Source organism: Trematomus bernacchii, unplaced genomic scaffold, assembly GCF_902827165.1.
Source record: "Trematomus bernacchii unplaced genomic scaffold, fTreBer1.1, whole genome shotgun sequence".
In the NCBI taxonomy this organism is placed as follows: domain Eukaryota; kingdom Metazoa; phylum Chordata; class Actinopteri; order Perciformes; family Nototheniidae; genus Trematomus; species Trematomus bernacchii.
Genome location: NW_022987409.1, coordinates 2390625 through 2409753, shown reverse-complemented (window position 1 = coordinate 2409753; position 19129 = coordinate 2390625). Strand labels below are relative to the sequence as shown.

Genomic DNA, 19129 nt, shown 5'->3' with positions numbered 1-19129 from the left:
CTGTGCCCCCCTGGTTAGTCCCTTACCTCCATGACCACACACAGACACGGGAAGAGGTCTCAATCCATGACACGTGTACTCTACTAGTCGTATTTAAAAAATAAAACATTAATACAGCTTAGACTAAAAAGGCAGGGCTTTACAAATCTGCCATCTTTACTTTAACGATATGATTTCCCGTTCTCTGTTAGTCTCTAATCTCCATCCAACACTCACAAGATCAGATCATGTTGTCCCTGGAACATTCAATTATAACAAATCAGTATGACATTTTGATGTATATATGTTATGTTTATTTACAAACCAAATGTACAGACACTCTTTGGGGATAATGGGGCATGAGAAGTAGGATTCATCACCGCTGACAAACGACGGCTTTGTCGAGGGGGAAGAGCAGGGAGAAGTGGCGTGGCGAGCCGCTAAGAAAACGCTTCAGTCGTGATACATTTTGAAGATACAGCTTTTGATGACGCCCATGTATCTGTCCCACACAACCTGGTGTCTAAGGGCAGAAAAGAGAGAGGCACAAATAGAGCAAACTGTAAGTAAATGGAGCAAATAGCTACTGTAAGTCTCATGGCAAACTGTAATTGTGAAATCTGGGTGAAGTAAATGAAGCAATCTTTGTCCACTCCAGTGTAATAGTGTTGGGCGGGGGGTCTATGTCTCTTTTTATGAATATCTCTTTGTTAAGCTTGTAGTGGTGCAGGGCTGTGTAAACCCTTAACTACATTCCAGAGTGTTTGCAGGAGAAACAAGGTAACTACAGTTTGAGAAGTCAGGGGCGAGATAGGGTGACACCCACTGGTAGAACAGAGACGAACAAGCTTTAAGCTTTAAGCTTGGTCGGCTTTAAAGACTGCCTGAGTGTGTATAATATGCAGTTACTGGGGAGGTTTCTCCAAGAGGTTTTAAAAAAACGCTGACTGTATTTATAGCATGGGTCGCCCCTATGGGAATTAGAACCTCGGCAGAGTTGGAGCTCTACTTGATAAGAGCAACAGAATCAAAACACATGAACTCACTTGAATGTGTCGAGTATGTGTGCAGAGTTGTTGTAGTGAGTGAGGTAGAGTCTGACGTCCGCAGCTGTCCATCGGTCTGAGCGACACGGCTCAATAAACTGTGGGGGGGGGGGGAAGGGGTGGAGGCGTTACATCACACCGTCTCAAAGGCAGACTGGCCTCAGAAATATGGGTTGAATGATCACACAGAAAAAATAAAGAAACTACATGTTTTAGAAGTACACACCTTCTCCACAAGATCAAGAAAGAAATCTCTGACATCCTTTGTGTTTGTTAACTTGGCGGCGATGTTGACAAGTCCCCTGGAAATATTCTATAAAAGAAGAAAATAGTGACTTTCAAAAACCTACTTTTATCGTAGGAGTTACTGACTGATTACATTTCAGATGTTTCTCACCTTGAAATTAGCCTCCATCTCAGTAAAAGCTTTAGTCTTCCCTCTGAGAGCTGTACACACCAAACTGACCAGAGAGGAGGGAAAGCAAAAAGAGAAATCGTCAATTGGAGTGTGGACATTTTTTTAATTAAAAGCCAGTAAGAAAATGTAGTGCTCAGTTTTTGCTGTTACCTTTTGTGTTGATCCAGCAGATCTTTGTCAGTGATTAAAACCTTCAGTTCTTTCAGATCTTGTAAGAACTCTTTATCCAGATCCACGTCCATGTCTTCCACCATGTTATCTACAGAGGAAACTCGAGTCAAACACTGCAAAATCAGTTCAAAGGATGCCTATTCTTACAACTTTTATCGCTTCTTTTTCTCACAATTATTATCAGACTGTGCCCCACACAATTAAAATGTTTTATTGTACTAATTGGTAACTACAAAATGTAAATGCCTCTTCATCCTAACGAGGATCTCTAAAACCTGAAGGACCTCTGGTGGTCAGTGCGTCTCATTGGAGGAAGTTCTGCTCTAAATGTCTCATATTCATAACAACAACATAAACAGTATACCTCTTATTCATATGCAATTTATATACATTTCTTATACAAACTGTTTTAAATGTTGGCTCAATTTACAGTTGTTATTTTTCCTTGCATTAACCACTTATATTAATCCTCTTAATGTGTCACAGTTTGAGGCTTACACATCAGTAAATATATGTTACATAACTGATTTTAATGTTATACACGTCCCTTACATTCCAGATAAAAATGACAGCAAACGGCCAAAGGAAACAAGACAAAGGGCTCACCAACTGCCCCAACGGTCCAGTTGCTGATAAGCTGCCCAGCACAGAAAGCTAAGTCCTGGAACGTGAGATAATGCAGTTTTCTTTTCCCCGTCTCAAAGCGATTGTTAGCGAAGAAAACGATGGCAGCATAATCCCTGAAATAGATGACGAAAGCGTTAAAAGAGCTAACAAATAAAACAAGACTATCAGTCAGAACCTTGTTTAACTAAACCATAATGCATTTTCAGGTGCTTTTTTGTAAGAGTTAGCCTAAATACTCATACAGTAATTTATTATAAACACTACAACAGAATGATTTTGAAGCAATACTTTGAAGAATAAATCTGAGGCAGGGAGATTTGTGCTCCGTTCTTAGTCATTTTTTACCTTGCAAGCTTGTCAGAAAGAAGAAAGTGCTGACGTATGTTCTCCACCAGGGGTCCCTTCAGCTCTTCCACAACTTTGAAAACACGTTTGAAGTTGTCAAACTAAAATGAAACACATGACACAGGAGATTTTATAAAATCAGAACCTGACTTGTATAAAGCACAGTAAAAAAAAGAATAGTACAGTAGAAAGTGCAAAGAACTGGGAACAACACTCATTATTCCAAATGTTTCCAACAATTTTCAATCCTAGTAATTTGAATCAAGGTGATCAAGGTCTGTTACATTTGGTTTGGTTTTATGCCAACTTTTAACAACCGTGGTTTTTGGTATTTATTTTAACCAGATGGATCCTTAGAAAGAAGCCAGATCTGCAAATGTTCCCAGCAGCCAAATAACATCTGAGAAACAGTTTATTTGAACGTAAATCACAGTTCATCTGTTTTAATATCCAGGTATTTTAGTTTTGGAGGACAGGAGACCTCTTTTTCAGTCAATAAACATGTTTGTAATCAATTTTACCAAAAGCTTCAGAAAATGACATATGGTGCTTTTAAAGTGCTGAAAATCTGAAAAAGTGGGCACTCGTATGATACAGATGAACAGATGAACAGTCATTGTGATGTTGTGATGCTCTTACCTGTCGTCTGCAGCTCTTCAGTGTCACACTTGTCTTGGCACTGATATCATCCAAGTCTTTCTTGGTTCCTTTGGAGAGTTTCTTTCCCAGGACCTCACGGACAAATGCATCATCGAAGGTATAGTATCTATTCAAGGAAACCAGAGTCATAAGAGGAAACTTCAAAAATGACATTTTCATTTATTATGTTAAGAAGAAGGGATAAATGAGTTGTGTTTAATAACAAATACACATATGCCTTGAGAAGTTAAAATACCTGGCTAAAAGAAGGGATAGAAAAAGACACTGAACACATTTGATGATTGAAGAAGAAATGAATGAGAAATTATTACTGCACCTCTCGATGAGCATGGCTTGTCGATGGGGGGGGATCTGAAACAGCAGCTGGTTGCCTAGTTTAGATGGACTGTGCAGCAGACGCTCACACATCTGGAAAGTTCTGTACTGGTCCATGGTGTCACTCAGCAGAACATCTGCACTCGCCTCACACTCCTCCATCACTCCTCCGTCTATTCGTACCTTCACCGCATCGAACACTGTTGGATAGATCAGACAGCTCTCATGATCCCACTGAAGCTGTAGTCATGTACAATAACCTCTGCTAACAACGCTACTGGTGGTTTGAATATACAGCAACACATGGAATTGTTTTTCCATCATTATGGTTAACATTGGCTACTAGTAAATAGCACAAGATGATGATCTCAATTACAAAATACATCACAATCATTATAGGTTTAATTCTCTTAATGTTTCCCCATTTTTCAGCTAACTCTACAAAGGAACACGATGTCTATTAACAGATATTGTGAAACATATTGAGATATCTGAGAGTATCCAAATAGCAGAAAAAGAATATTGATGCAAAAATGACTATTCCCACCAAGAGTGCGAGTCATATTCCAATTTCAATATCATAACATAATTTGAGTAGCAGTTATATGTTGTATTCTTTATTACCAATATTTGTTATAATCTTATGACCCCTCAGATGTATCTTGTGACCTTTGGGTGGTCCTGGCCCCTGATTTGGAAATAACTGCATTTGAATTATGTGCTTAACTGCAGAAAAAAATACATTGTGTGCCTCTTTGTAAGATAACACCCCAACAAACCTGGACCCTGTTTAAGTACAGCTACTCAACAGTGTGTGTCACAGTCTACTGAAGAACACTGTGACCCATAGTCTGTGTTATCACTCATACCTGTGTATCCATCCAACCAGAGCTGGTAAACCTCTTCATCCATGATAGTGGTGTTACCCACGAAGACATCCAGCTCCATAGTCATCTGTGTGGAGGCAAAATAGAGAAAGCAAGTAGATCAGGAGATGACCATTATTCTTTTTTAGATTAAGTAGCCATCAACAACCAGATTAGCTCATAATAACACACACTTTACCTTGTTTGAGTGTTGTTCCGACCAGTTCGCGGCGCAAAAGCAACAATAAAAGCCGACAGGCGAAGTATACCGTTGAATGTTATTGGATGAACTTAAATGTTGTTTCCATGGCGTCTTAATGAGCTAACTTCCTGCCTTAAAGGTTAGCCACTGATGCTAGCTATGACGCTAAGCTACAAGTGTTAGCGCTGACTAAACTGACAACCAGACAACGAAAGGGTAAATTAAGACCAACTTAACTTGACGATTTAAACAGTTAATTAGCGTAGGGGGTCTAAAACACGAACATCAACCAAATGATATAGCTATGGGTGCTCAGTGTCAACAACAGCAGGCAGGCTAAACAGACTTCCGGTTTTGTTACGTCACAGGAAAGGCTCTACATTTCTCAAACGTTTATTAATACTCTGTTTTCAATTATGGTTGTTGTTGTTTCCTTCAAACACTTTAAAATGACAATTGTATGCGCAAACACACACACAATTGTCCAATTGAAAAAACTGAAAAAGTAGAAGTACCTGAGTATGAATATGTTAGAAGTAAAAGTACTGCAATCAAAATGTTACTCAAGTAAAAGTATTAGCATCAACATGTAATTAAAGTACCAAAAGTAAAAGTACTTATTATGCAGATTGGCCCAATCGAGAATATATATTATATGTTTTGATTTCTGATTTTGTATGCATTCATTCGTTTATCACAGCTTGTAAAGGTGCAGCTAGTTTGAATTACTTTGTATGCTGCAGGGTTGTCTTTGAATGTTACTTCAGGTGTAACTAAAGTCTTATTTAAGTGTTTTTTATATTTCACATGATTAATCCAAATCTGCAAAGTAACTAAAGGTACATTTAGTTTAGTAAACATACACGATTTACCTCTGAATTGTAGTGGAGTAGAAGTACAAAGTAGCATAAAATGGAAAAACTCAAGTAAAGTACAAGTATCTCAAAATTGTACTTAGGTACTGTAGTTCCCACCTCTGCGTAAAGTACACGTCCCCCAAAAGTGTACTTAAGTACAGCACTTGAGTAATGTACTTAGCTACCACTTCCCTTTGTTGAATCAGTAATATTCTTTTTTTTTGTATCAAGTCACCTTTCTGTAAAAAGGGTATGCTTTTATTCTGAAACGATCATGTTGGTACAGTTGTTGCTCTAGCAGCATCCGGTTATAGCCGAACCTCCCCTGTCAGAGCATGTGTCAGAGCCGTTAGCTGAAATTGGCTTCAACGTTCTAATGTATCTGCGTTTCCCGCTTTTTGTCGCTTCTTACTCGTTACCATGACACAATGAACTATTAATTGCTAATGTTCTATTATAGCAACAGTGTAGCAACGGTTCTGTACGTTCCAGTGCTTTACAGAGCCAACGCAGACCTCTGTAATTATGAATAGGTAAAATGTGGCTCAATCCACTAATAACTCCTAAACTATGCGTAGTAATAATAATTGTTATTAAAAAAAAAATCCAATAATATTAGGCAATTTCTTTTTTTTGTCTTTGTCGTTTTGGTTTAAACCATGAGTAAAATATTTAACCGTATAAATTCAGGTGAAGGCGTCTTTTCTGACCAATGAACATTGCACAGGCGCAGACCAAATAGCAGCAGGGAAAATTGAGGATTAATCATCAATAAAAACAGTTATAAACAGGGCTGTAGTGTGTATGCTTCGATTAAATTAAATCGATTTTGGGAAGAGGGCAGTGCATGGAAAAATACGCCACATGAATTTGTCTGAACACCAATAGGATGAAAGCATGATCTTTTTATATTTGTATTCATTTTTATATATATTTTTTTTTTGTTTTGTTACATGCAGGCTATGATGAATGCATATAGGGATAATAAACGATATAGGCTAGTGGCTCAATGATTGGGACCTATCACTTTACAGCACCCAAGAACCTCACTCAACACAAAAATGCTATTGATTTAAAAAAAAGAAAAAGGAAAGCCATCAATGGCTTGAAGAAACAATGGACGATTGAAGACTCATATATTACCATGTCTGTCCTTTCTATTTGTGCTCTTGTTTTAAATGTGTCAGGTCAGAGAAAGGACTCTGTGTGACCATCTCTGTGGTTTGCTTGCTACGTGTACACAATCTGCTCTCTTTTCCTCCGGCGATTAATCTAAATAAATCCTTGCAAATCCCTATCCTCACCCTCCCTGTCTGTGTTTCTGCATGTGTCCTTCAAAAATCACAACAGAAGGGAAAACGACTCACTCAACATGTCTTTTTGTCGGATCCCTCGCTGCACATCAACACTCTCATTTCTAACCTCACATGACACCCTGATTCCATCCCCAGCTCCCCCTTGCACGGCTAACACCCTACATTGTTATGGCCTCAGTGAAACAATGGAGGTGGGACAGAGGGCGGAAGGATGTGGCTGAATGCCTCAGCATAAACCCATGGAAAAAAGCCTGAAGTCACACTTTCCGCATGTGTTCTTTGAAAAGAAACGAGCCTACAGCCAGAGTCACCCTTGATACAACTGCACTGTACAGTACATCTTCCATTGTAGTGAACTTCAAAGGGGTGTAGGGCATATTTATGTATAGGCCTTTATCATGTGCATAGGTTTTGGGATAGTAAGTTACAATAGTCAGATGTCTAAGGTGTTTTTAAGGAGGAGTCTATTCAAATAAACAGAAAACAGATGTGGAATTACAAATTCCTTTATACTTATTTTCTTTGTGATGTGCTAATCCGTCTTGTTTTGGTTTCATTGAATAAACAAGGGGAAAGTATGTTTTTAAATCCAAATGGGGGCGCACAAGTTCCTCACTGAGAGAGCACATGGAGCACATCTTCCCCTTCATATATTGAGGTTTTCTATAATGTTGCTGAGAGGGTCAGATTCAGTTCATCTAAATCACTGAGACGATCAATTCTACACGTTGCCATTTACTACCATGTCAAAAAGGAAGGTATGCGAATAGCCACTGCAAACCTCAGAGGAAACCACAAATAGGTCTGATACTGTCTAAACTACGTGTCAAAGCAGCAGTCGTCATGAAACGTTAAGCTTCCGGCAAAATCACTCTAAATAAATTAATGTTACTGAGGAACCTTATTCCATAGGACTCCAAGTAAGACACCATCAACAAAAAATGACAACAAACAATACAACTCAATTGCAGTTTATTCAAAAAAAATTCACTTAGGCTACTTCATTACCATTTAAAATGCGCGTGCTTTTATTTTGAAGGCGCTAAAGACGGACTTCCGGTAATGTTTGAGCTTGACACGCTGCTTAGCGGAATCAGAGCTGTGAAAGTGGCGGAGGCGGACATTGTTGTGGTAACAGTCCAGCCCCAGAGGATGAGCAGCGATGATGCACATACGGTGATCGGATAAACGATGAGATTGGATTTTGGTTTATTTTGTTTTCGCTTGTTTTTTTTATCTAAAGAATGAATTGTTTTTGAAAAAGCTGCTGCACCGACACCACCACCTGGGAACGGAGTTCATTCAGCCGTGGTGAACAGAGCCCAGCCTGCTGAGACGATGCCAGCGACGTAAAATCACAACATCTGCAGCAGGGTGTGCATCCGAGGCTGCTGGATTAAGCCTCCGTGGATCAACCGGGCCTTTTTTACATTCAGCAGGCCCACACAAGAGCCCATCGGACGGCTATTGCCTTCAAAGTAGCCTACTGCGAAAGGAGGTAAAATCGGGACAGTTGTGTTCCTGGAGGCCTTTGGAGCACACAGCTTGCTGTTGCGAGGATGACAGATTGACATTAATGGGGGTTTCATCCACGACCTCATTAAGACATCATCCACGAAAAACAGCCACCGGGTTCAGCACACACGAGTCACAGCGCCTTGAAGGAATCCATCTAAGTAAAGAAATCACATGTTTGTGCCATGATTTGGCCTCCGGTGCTCTAGTAATTGCATAGCCTACATATATATCTTGAAAATATGCAGAGGAGGAGGATGTGATGGCTCTGTGTTGAGCATTGAAGCATCCAGCTACATCTCTCTTTCTACAGATTCTCAGGTAGCCTACAATTTAGGTGTAGATTTTTTTAATAGAAAATGGGTAGCGAAGGGGAGATAATAAACAGAGAACTGTCAAAGATGTCTGACGACGATTTGCTGGCGTGCTCCAAAGAGGAGCTGGTGAGCCGGCTGCGTAAAGAGGAGACGGAGAAAATATCAGCCCTCATTCAGCGTGGACGGCTGATAAAAGAGGTAAATAAACAGCTGCAGGGACACCTCATTGAAATCAGGGAACTGAAAGTCATCAATCAGCGCCTGCAGGAGGAAAACGTGGAGCTGCGGGACCTGTGCTGCTTCCTGGACGACGACCGGCTCAAAGTGAAGAAGCTGTCCAGGGAATGGCAGCTGTTCGGGCATCACGCAGCCAAAGTGATGCGGGAGGATCTGGGCGGTTACTTGAAAAAGCTCGCCGACCTGGAGCGTATGCAGGACGGGCTGGTGAAGGAGAATTTGGACCTGAAGGAGCTGTGCCTGGTTCTGGAGGAGGAGTGTGTCAGCAGGAGTGACTCCAGCCCCGGGGGGTCCAGTGAGCTCAACCTGCCCTGCATGGTGGTCCGGGACCTGGGGGACGGGTCCTCCAGCACCGGCAGCGTGGGGAGCCCGGACCAGCTGCACCTGGTGTGCTCTCCTGATGACTGACGCCAGGTTCATGTCAAATAAGGAAATCGTAGGGGTGTTGTGATTAATGGAGACACAGACGCTTTGTCAGACAATACAAATCAATTTGGTGCAAATCAAGCATTAGGGCTTTCTGAATGCTGCAACGATGTGTGTGCCACTAGGTTTTCACTTGACAAAGAATCTACCACTATGAACAATTTCAGGACTTTACAAAGACAATGACTAGATGTTTTCCAGATGATAGTGTATCTACATTTTACAGTATTTTTTTTCTAATGACTCCTCTGTTTTGGGGAAATTCTCCTTTTTCAGTGGTCTGTTGTCTAAAAAAAGAAAAAAAGAAATGGGACCAAAAAAGTGGGTCACATAAAATTATCTCATGCACTGGAATAGCCTACACTGGTAGAAGCCTTTTTTCTATTGCACTGGACAGCGTTACAATGGATCTTTAAATCACTGATCTAAAGAGACATTTCAATCCAGTTTTGAGCCATATTTAGTCCACTGAATTCCAATAGCACTGAAAAAGATGAGTTGTGATAAAAGAAAAAAAAAGAAACTATTTGATATTTGCTTTTGCTAGATGCCCAATAATGTGTAATATTTGATGCACTCTCTTCCTCAGGACAGGATTGGAGTGCCATATGTGCATGATGATTGTCACAATGTGTACAGGCCTGTTAACCAGTCTGATGTGAAGGCCCTTCAGGTTTCATGTGGGTGGGGCTGCTGTGCATAAGGATCGAGAGCCTGGGCAGAGCCAGCACACGGGTCATAACGTTTAGGATCAGACATGATAGATGTCCTTGGACCTCACTCAGAGCTGAAGCGAACAAGTTCTGTCACTTTTTTAAAAATCCAACTGGAAACTCTTTGTATCAAACTGGAAGGTCTACGACTTTTAAGGATTTGTATTCTATTCAAGCTGTTTAAATCCACTTGTATTACATTTTTTATTACATTTTTTTCGATGTTCAATTAGCATATCACAGAGTTTGTTTAAGTTGGCGACAGTCAGCTTTGTCTTCTGTATCTCATGCTTTGTATTTACCCTGTAACATTAGGGATAGTCTTAACTTTGACCCTTCTTTATCTTGATTTATCTGTATTAACTTGCATAACTAACCGATTTCAGTTAAATCATAGATAATGCTCATGGATTAGAAAAGATTTATTTTGTCGTTAGCTGTTTTATTGGTGGGCTATGCTCGTAGTGCATTGAAGAGCTTTAAATACAGTGGGTATGATGACACTTCGGCTGTTCTGACCTTTCTTTGTGTGTTTGACTTTGCAGAAACAAGCATTTATACATTTACACATGACACAGAAACAAAGGATTGATTTCTGCACTTGTTTTGACCTTCATGTCTAAATGACTGCGCGTGATTGATGTTCCAGCCATGTCACACATACTGACTTTATGGATGTTCATCAGTTTTATTTTTGGATCCCTATTTGCACAGTCTGGAGGGCTGAAGAGGGCAGTAATGCTTTCTGCCACTTAGTGATGCACGAAAGTCCTTTGACGGCAGCGCACATGCTGATTTCTTCATGCTTTATAGTGCTCTCACTCTGACTCTCGTTCCATCCCGGTTTTCTCTCTAACCCCATTTTAGTAGAGCAATCCAATGCCCTCTGAGCCATGTATGTATTAGCATGAGATTCACTTCATTTTGGGAAACAGAACACAGTGTTCACATTTTCAGTGTAATTTGCAGCCATCAAATGCTTTTATCAAGTGTCAGTAAAAGAGTTGTGATTGTTTTCATTATATATTATTTCCCTCATTAGCATTTTCATATGTAAAATGTAAAACACAGTCAAAAAAAGAGAAAGAAAAATTGCAATTATAATTGTTATTCTGACAAGCAGTCCTTAACCCAAGACAGCTGCAAAACCTCACGTTTGAAAAGCTTCAACCAACGAACATTACTAATTCATTTCAAATTAAATGCAGAAGGATCTTCTTTCAATTGACTATAAAGGAATGAAATACTCATAAGTCCAAAAGTGTTGATGTTCCTGTTTAGGTTGAACTGTGTCTTGGTGTTCACTATACAAAGTGTACAAATGTTCTTTACACTTTAAATGTTTCATTCTTAATTTAATTTGATGAATTGGTTGTTTTTAAAATCTCAGGATATTCACATTCTTCGTTTGGTTGTAAATAATAACACCATCACAAATTGTACACATGCTAGCTCTTTATTGTCTGTGCAGTATTACTACTTTGACAAAAATAAAAGTAAGGCACTGCCAAACCAAACAGATCAGAGACAACAAAAACATTACAAAATATATATATTACACTCTGGAAATATAAATATGTGATTATAAAATCTATATTAACTCCTACGGCCCAGCCTTAGTGGTCAATCGTTTGCATAGACAATATTAGGATTTATTAGAGGACTCGTACAAAAATAACGAACTTTGTTTATAAGTAGTCTATTTCCCTAGCTGAGGACGTTTATAAAGTGTTACAAAACATGATGTAACAATGTAAAAAAGGCATTAAATTCAACATTTACTGTAATATCACAATTATTAAATTACTAGTTTGAGTTATAGTTATTTCTCTAGAAAAGCTTGTATTATAAATTCTGCATGCTAATAAACTTCAAACATGTTCATTCTACATAATAGCTTTTAAAATGAAAGGTAAAAGACTCTATATTTGTATCAATACAAAAAAATAGTAACATTTGTATCAAAATCGGGCCTCTAATTGGCATATCATCCAAGTAAAGATCTACTTTCTGAAATAAGACATGAAGCTCATTTTGAAATGCTGAACACAATCATCGTTTTCATTTCACACCCCCAGAGATCCCTCCTCTCACACATTAGTGTTTTGTCAGGGTGATGCGGGCTTTGATCACAGCGTGAGGATGGTCGGGGAGTGCAGGGAGTGATCCGATTGGTCTCCACTGCTGCTGCTGCGGCGGTGGGCTATCCCGCAGGGCTGTGGGACCTGAGAGTGGTGGATGTTTCCGTGATGGGAGGAAGCATGGGACGTGGTGGAGGCGCTGGTGTCCAAAGAGGCAGAGGGGTAGGTGAAAATCATACCAGCTGTGAAGGGCGTGAGGGAGGGAGTGGATGTGAGAACTGGAGTGTGGAGAGACTCTGATTCAGAGGCAGCAGACGAGGCAGCCGCTGTTTCACGTTTGGTTGGGATGGTTATCTTCGGTTTAGGCTTCTCCACTTTTGTTGGCTGTCTGGTTGAGGGTCCGGGTCTGCTGAAGTCATGTGGCTCCAGTTTGATGCCTCCCAAAGAGGAAATAGATGGATTTGGGTCCGAATCTGAATCCGATCCCTCTATCTTACAAATGGGACGGTGAGCTTCCAGGACCAGCTCAAGCTTGTCCTTCTCCTTTTCTAATTCTGCTATTTCCTTCTGTAACTTTGACTTTTCATCTTCCAGTATGTCAGTCTCCTACACCAGGGGGAAAGCAGAAAAAGAGAAACACATAAGTAATTTCTCTCATGTGTCTTTGAGACAATACATTATATTTAAAGCATTAATGTCATAACATTTTTACAATGTGCACTCACATTTTGCAGTGTGTCTGTTAGCTCCCGACGGCGATTGCGACATTTTGCTGCTGCCATCTTATTCCGCTCCCTTCTTATTGTACGTCTCTCCATCTCTTCTTGGGATAGCTTTAATGAGAAAGACAACAATAAAGTTTAAGACAAGATACCCCAGACAAAAACATTGTTTTAATGCACAACTCAGTGGCTAAAGTTATTTTGCTTCCATAACTAGTCTATGTTCAGACTAGTTTAGACACTACTTGGGACACGTTCTCTATCTGCATCTGTAGATGTATTTTAAATTCACCAAAACTAAACATTAGATAAGGTCTCATTTGCATTGCAGAAACGTTGTAATACAAAACAATTGTGTTGATGTAGGTTATGAAATTGGGAATATTTATGGTGAAATCCATGAGTTCAAATGTTTCACCATTTGCAAAAGGGGTGTCTTTCCTAAAAATACAGAAAATAAGTTAACCTAACGCAGTAGCGATATTTTCTAAATCCCTTTAATGTCTAACATTTGATTGTGAAACCTTCTTGCTGTGGGCAACATACACAACATTTGAAGTGTAAAGCCAGACATGTTAAAGTACATGACACAGGAGAAATACTACCACCATGTGCGTGCTCTGAGTCATCACAGCTATGGCAGCTAAATGATTTTGAAATGTCTGAGCTTTTGTGCCTTTTGTAACACCCAAACTCTGACTACATCCAGCGCCCTCATGAATAATTGCTGTTGATCCAATATTTCCCGGGCTTTCATTGGTGATGAGTCATGCTCAGTCTCGAGCGGTGACTCAGGTGTGAGTCACTGAACATGACTTGCCCCTGTGAGTCACATGACAAGTCTACTTCCTGTACCATATCATTACAACTCCAGGAAAAAAACTGTGATGTGTGCCAACATGTGCCTGAGGAAACTACAGAAACTACACTTTGCGGAACAGGATGATGGCTCTAAAGGTTAAAACTGGGTCACTTTAACATCTATGGTATCTTGTTTTTTTATATACTTGACATTGCTCTCCTGCCAAAAAACAAATCTTTGCAAACAGTGTGTCACAGGTGATCATTTTACTGAATCAACATTGAGTCAAAGTAAACACCATCAAAGAACATAAACAGTGTGTTTTCCTCCTGGGAGCAAATTATCATTTTTTTTTATATATTAAGTAACCTCTCTACATAATCTTGTCCTTACTCTATTGCTAAATGTATTTATTGGATGTGTAAGTCAAAAGGAAATGACACATAGAGGGTATTACACACTAGTTACACAAATGATTCTGCTCCTCCACACCCCTTACGAACTTAGGGAAAATATGACTCCCAAGAGATCAGGTTAATACCTCTCAGGATGACAAATATCACTATTTCTCAACAGCAGAAACACACACAATCCACACTAACCAGTGTCTGTATCAGTGTTTGTATGTTCATAAAGTTTCAGATTCATTAAGAACTACTTTCTTACATGCTGGTCATTCCTGTGCCTTGTCGAAGCAGTAATGTGTGCAGCAGCTCTTATGACCCCTGGTCGGAGAAAATGGGGTGGTGGAGCCAAAGGCCGTGCCCCGGAGAGGGTTGGGTAGGGAGGAACTGGAGATCTTGAAGGGCCCGGCGGATGCAGGATTGAGGGCTGGACCAACCACTGGAGGTCCTGGTTGGTTGTGATGGCATTGAGGCTTGGTACAAATTGACTGCTGCCGGCCATTGTATACTTCTGGGTAAAATAGGTTGAAAAGACAAACACAAAATAGGTTGAAAAGACAAACATTAATAAAGTTAATTTAAGATGGGATCAATTACAAAACACAGAGTTTCTGAAGTCTTAACGCAAAACAATTAAAGTAAACCATTATTGTTGAAAATAATTAAGATCCTTAATATTGAGTTTGACTAATTCCAATAAGCGGTGGAAGAAGTTTTCACATCCTTTACCTACTTTAAAGTAGAAATATCTCACAAATAACATTTCTGAATTTAAATGATTACATAAGTAAAAATCTTCTAAAAAGTAACAACAAAAAAATCCTATGGTAGCCTATCAAAAGTAAATGGTGTTATCCAAAGTGTTATTGTACTAATGGCTATTATTCAGTTTTAATCACATTGAATGAGTATATATTTAAAGTATCTATCTATCTATCTATTTTTAACTTGTAGATTGTCAATGTCGAGTCAACTTAGTTTGTATACTGGGTTAGTAGTGTAGTACTGAATCATATCATTTGTTATCATATGTCCAAAGTACAACATTTCCCCTCTGAGATACAGTGGAATAGATGTAAACTACAATAAAGAATACAATTTAAATGCTCAAGCAAAATAAAAATGAAAAATCAGGAGTGTTACATTCCTATTCCTACTGGGTATAATGCCTGTATTCTACTGCACAAAACATATATATATATATATATATATATATATATATATATATATATATATATAGGGTAGTTTGGTATTTACAATTTAAACAACTTTTTGTTACTTTTACAAGAAAGTTAATATTGTGTTTTACCGATTTGACCCCTGACTCTCTGTGATAACCTATGGTCTAGTTAATTGAAAGTTCACCAACCTGCTCCTGCTGTGTGTTGCTGGTGCTTCCCTGGGAGTGAGACCCAGAGGAGCTGCCAGTGTACGCCGGGTTGCCTCTCCCTTGATTCCCAAAGTTTTGATACATCCTTTCTGTTTAACTGAAAAGAAACTAGCACCCGGCTGTGGATATAAAGCCTTTACCTCTCACGAAAAGTAGTTTCGGGATGATTCTCGTGTGTCAATTCAAACTCTGGGCAAGCCCACCTTATTGCGGTAAATCGGTAGAGTCCAAACAGGCACGTCTTCAAGGGGGGAACAAGGAAGAAAATATCGCCTTGCTTTTTTTCAAATCGCCTTAAAACCTCTGAAAACGACTTTCAGTACGTCCTCCCGGGGTTAGTCATATATTTTTAACCAAAAGTCTGGGAATGATTGTGAGGTTGTAAACTCTTAAAGCGGCACTGTATGTTCACCACGCCCCTCCGTAGTTACGGGAAATAGTGCTGTCTGGAACCTCGCACGAATCAAACCACGTGCCGTGACGTAATTGACCATATATGGTGAGAGTTTCCTCCACGCGGGATTCCTCACAGAAACCACTTCTGATGCATTGGTTGAAATACTACTGCAATTTCCTACAGCAGTGGAAGTAGTGTCGATTACGTAATAATTAATTTACTCTAACGTTAAATATTTGAATAAAAGGTGATACAAAAAAGTATTGTTATATAGAAAATTGAACACTGTCACTTTATTATTACATCTATACATTTAAGTACAGATCTGCCAGAAATTGTACATTTAGGAATATTATTATGTTCCAGAGAGAGGTGTATATTTACCTTTATGATTGTTACTGAGGTTGCAGTAAGTGTTCTGAATTATACTGAAATAACATTCTTCCCTCCATCATGTCATTCTGAAAATATTGTCGTCTATCACATTACCAATAAAAACTACAACCTCAATAATTAAAATATAATAAACTGTATTGCTTTCCGGCCATGTCAACCCAAACGTATCACTAGTATCTGTGTAAAGGCAGTGACTGACTAAGTTTTCATTTTCAAATAGTTTTCAGAAATTATAAATATCTTGATTATGATGGGCTACAATACATGAATTAAATAACCAATTAGTTAATAGCAGACTTTACCAATTACTTATGTAAGCATGAAATTGTGGACTTTAATATGTTATACCAGTACAAACACTTTTACATAACAAAGAGCTAATTCCACTATTTGTCGACTGTATAACTGTCAGGTCTGATAATAGTTAAAACTCTTATTATGAGACAGCAGAAAGAAAAAAAAATTCTAACATTTTATCTTAAATATGAACTTTAAGATGACATATCTGCTCCAGGATCAGTTATGAAGCAGATCATAAAGTAGGGATAAAGCTAGAAGCATGAGCCTAATGGCGGTGAGGTCTTAGGTCTTTGGTAGTCACTTTCACTACAAAAACCACATCAACACACAAGCATGCCTGTGGAGATGAGTCAGTGCATCGCCACAGTGCTTCTTAATTATTTCACCATCCGTTTCAACAACTGATTTTTTACTAACAAGCACAAAATAGACCAGATTCAAAAGCTGCATGCTGTATATTCAGTAAGCTTAGGCTGTCACAGCAGCTGCTGACCTTGCAGTCCCTAAGGACAGCGTTCCCGGAAAAGGCTGATTTCTCCTCACTGCTGACACACCAGTGTCTCACATTACTCCTAATTCTACTCATATACTGTAGGAATAAGAAGTGTGGAATATTAATGTTTTTTTTAAAGAGTCACTAAAGATAATTGCAAAGACGGTTTGTGATAAATGTTTTAGGTGGGAAAAGGAGAAAAATGTTGTATATTACTAATCCTCATCTACAGAGAAGTTAAGACGTTGCATCGTGGCCTTCTGTCTCTTCATAACTTATGAATGAGGATAGATACAATGGAGTTAAACTGAAACTGCCGCAAGCATGACATTGAATAAAGCATGCCTGTTGCTCATTGGTCCATTTCACTGCCAAGTTTTAAATTTCACATATCAACAATATTTCACCCTGTGATAATGAGGACAAATAGACAGGATGTTTTATTGTCAATGTGGTTGATGGTATCATCAGAAGAGATATGGGGTAAAGGTGAGAGTCTGATGACTAAAGCTTCAGGAATGCTATGAGGCCAAACAGGCTGTGTCTCTAATTGTGACAAGTCCCAACATGTCGGTCAACTTTTTTCTCCTGATTGCAGCGTCATTCATCCACCAGCTGTTCCTTTATCTCTTTTTTATTAGATAATGTCTGCGCATCAGACATGCCCACTTTAGTGAGTAAAGTACTGAATTGAATATTTTGAATTTTGTATATTACATGTTGGCATATGAGTGTTTTATTTTGGTTTCACTCCATGTTTTCCCTACAAAAGTTAACCATTTTCTGGAGGGGAAAAATAAAGTTTAGATTCCAATACCATTTACTCATCCTAAAAAACTCCCCCACACCTACCCACACATCCCACACACAAACATGCCTCACAAAGCATTAAACATCCTCATGCCACACACTTCATTTATTTGGTTTAGTCGTGGGTGTTAAATTCACACCTTAATTGTTTTGCTGTGACTGTACAGTGCAGATTGTTACATGCCTAAACAAAGTATGTAAAGTTTACTGGTAGTAAAATAAATGTCGATTCAAATCTATAAAAGTGGTAATTGTATTTAAATAATGTAATTAAAATACTGTAAAAGGGTATGGGAAATGTTATAACATATTATATATTGTCAGCTTGGCATTGAAATAGTATTGTATAGAAAAAAAGTATAGATGCACAGTAAAATGTACTAAGGTTATGTTAGTAAAATACTTTTGAAGTAATAGCAACAACTTGTTCTTAAGTGGCCAACATGAAAGTAGTGGAATTGTGGCTGGTCCAGATGGAGTTAATTTAACTGCATTATTTGACTACTGTTTAGTATTTTTACGTTTAATTAACTTGTTTTAAATGTTCATATAATGAAGCATAGGTACTGTATAAAGGTGCTAAAAATGAAAATAATCAAACTACAAGTATCTCAAAATTGGACATACGGACATTATTTTAGTAAATGTACTTTTAAACCTTTCAACAGTTACTTTTTTAAATCTATCTTTACTTGATGCATAAACCTGCGATGAGTATAACAATGTTGTAGATTACAACAATCTGTTTTTATTGTAACCAAATGAGTATGTCTTAATGCTGACCTTTACATCATGCCTGTTGTGATGGTCTTGCTCAGGGGTGTACAGTAGGGTCTATCAGTGGATTAAACATACTTGTACAGTCTCACAGCTAGAAATACTTTGTTACAATTCAAAATGTTACCTAAGTAAGAGTATTACAATCAAAAGATCTCTGCATTTGACCCATCCTAGTGTTAGGAGCAGTGAGCAGCCATTAGGTCGGCGCTCGGGGAGCAGTGTAGGGACAGCACCTCGCTCAGGGGCACCTCGGTAGTTACTTGGTCGTTCCGAGATTCGAACCGGTAACCTTCCGATTCCCAGGCCGAGTCCCTACGGACTGAGCCACCACCGCCCTACGACAGATGGTAAGATGTAAGTTGCATATTCAACTCAGAATTATAGTGTACTGAAAGTATACATTTGCAGGAATACTGACTCAATGCCACCTTAAATAGTACTTAAGTAGCCTACAGTTAATTAAGAACAAGTTATTTGCCACTACTGAGAATGTAATAAATGAGTTGCCCTCTAAAGTTCTAAATGCAACCAACAAACAGATGAT

General features: G+C 38.8%; 3 protein-coding genes across 5 annotated transcripts; 1 reads left to right on the top strand and 2 right to left on the bottom strand.

The window, feature by feature from the left end:
• Nucleotides 1-270: 270 nt before the first annotated feature.
• Nucleotides 271-4979, bottom strand: fibpa (fibroblast growth factor (acidic) intracellular binding protein a). Of its 2 annotated transcripts, none has more exons than XM_034135927.1 (11): nt 4627-4979; nt 4431-4515; nt 3563-3761; nt 3226-3352; nt 2587-2687; nt 2221-2354; nt 1594-1714; nt 1423-1486; nt 1252-1338; nt 1026-1123; nt 271-502 (listed from the first exon to the last, which is right to left on the bottom strand). In XM_034135927.1, exons 2-11 carry the CDS (start codon nt 4513-4515, stop codon nt 433-435), a joined length of 1086 nt encoding a protein of 361 aa, XP_033991818.1. In that variant the 5' UTR covers nt 4627-4979; the 3' UTR covers nt 271-432. The 2 variants fall into 2 exon arrangements, with proteins under 2 accessions (XP_033991818.1, XP_033991826.1); XM_034135935.1 differs by having other exon boundaries at nt 1594-1702.
• A 2940-nt stretch (nt 4980-7919) lies between these two features.
• Nucleotides 7920-10513, top strand: ccdc85b (coiled-coil domain containing 85B). Its single transcript, XM_034137221.1, has one exon. It carries the CDS (start codon nt 8677-8679, stop codon nt 9277-9279), a length of 603 nt encoding a protein of 200 aa, XP_033993112.1. The 5' UTR covers nt 7920-8676; the 3' UTR covers nt 9280-10513.
• Nucleotides 10514-11448: 935 nt separating this feature from the next.
• On the bottom strand, nt 11449-15781 carry fosl1a (FOS like 1, AP-1 transcription factor subunit a). 2 transcript variants are annotated; one of them, XM_034137210.1, is made up of 4 exons: nt 15389-15781; nt 14282-14527; nt 12817-12924; nt 11449-12697 (listed from the first exon to the last, which is right to left on the bottom strand). In XM_034137210.1, the coding sequence occupies exons 1-4, from the start codon at nt 15491-15493 to the stop codon at nt 12140-12142; spliced, it is 1017 nt and encodes a 338-aa protein (XP_033993101.1). In that variant the 5' UTR covers nt 15494-15781; the 3' UTR covers nt 11449-12139. The 2 variants fall into 2 exon arrangements, with proteins under 2 accessions (XP_033993101.1, XP_033993092.1); XM_034137201.1 differs by having other exon boundaries at nt 11451-12697; nt 14282-14530.
• Between the last annotated feature and the right edge of the window lie 3348 nt (nt 15782-19129).

Excerpts from the sequence above, each read along its gene's own strand:
- fibpa (XM_034135927.1), bottom strand. The coding sequence starts at position 4,515 with ATGACTATGGAGCTGGATGTCTTCGTGGGTAACACCACTATCATGGAT. Across the intron at positions 2,355-2,586 it reads CTTTCTGACAAGCTTGCAAG|GGATTATGCTGCCATCGTTT; the intron begins GTAAAAAATGAC and ends CATCTATTTCAG. Across the intron at positions 503-1,025 it reads CACATACTCGACACATTCAA|ACACCAGGTTGTGTGGGACA; the intron begins GTGAGTTCATGT and ends TTCTGCCCTTAG.
- ccdc85b (XM_034137221.1), top strand. The coding sequence starts at position 8,677 with ATGGGTAGCGAAGGGGAGATAATAAACAGAGAACTGTCAAAGATGTCT.
- fosl1a (XM_034137201.1), bottom strand. The coding sequence starts at position 15,493 with ATGTATCAAAACTTTGGGAATCAAGGGAGAGGCAACCCGGCGTACACT. Across the intron at positions 14,531-15,388 it reads GCAACACACAGCAGGAGCAG|AAGTATACAATGGCCGGCAG; the intron begins GTTGGTGAACTT and ends TATTTTACCCAG. Across the intron at positions 12,925-14,281 it reads GGCACAGGAATGACCAGCAT|CTATCCCAAGAAGAGATGGA; the intron begins GTAAGAAAGTAG and ends TTCTCATTAAAG.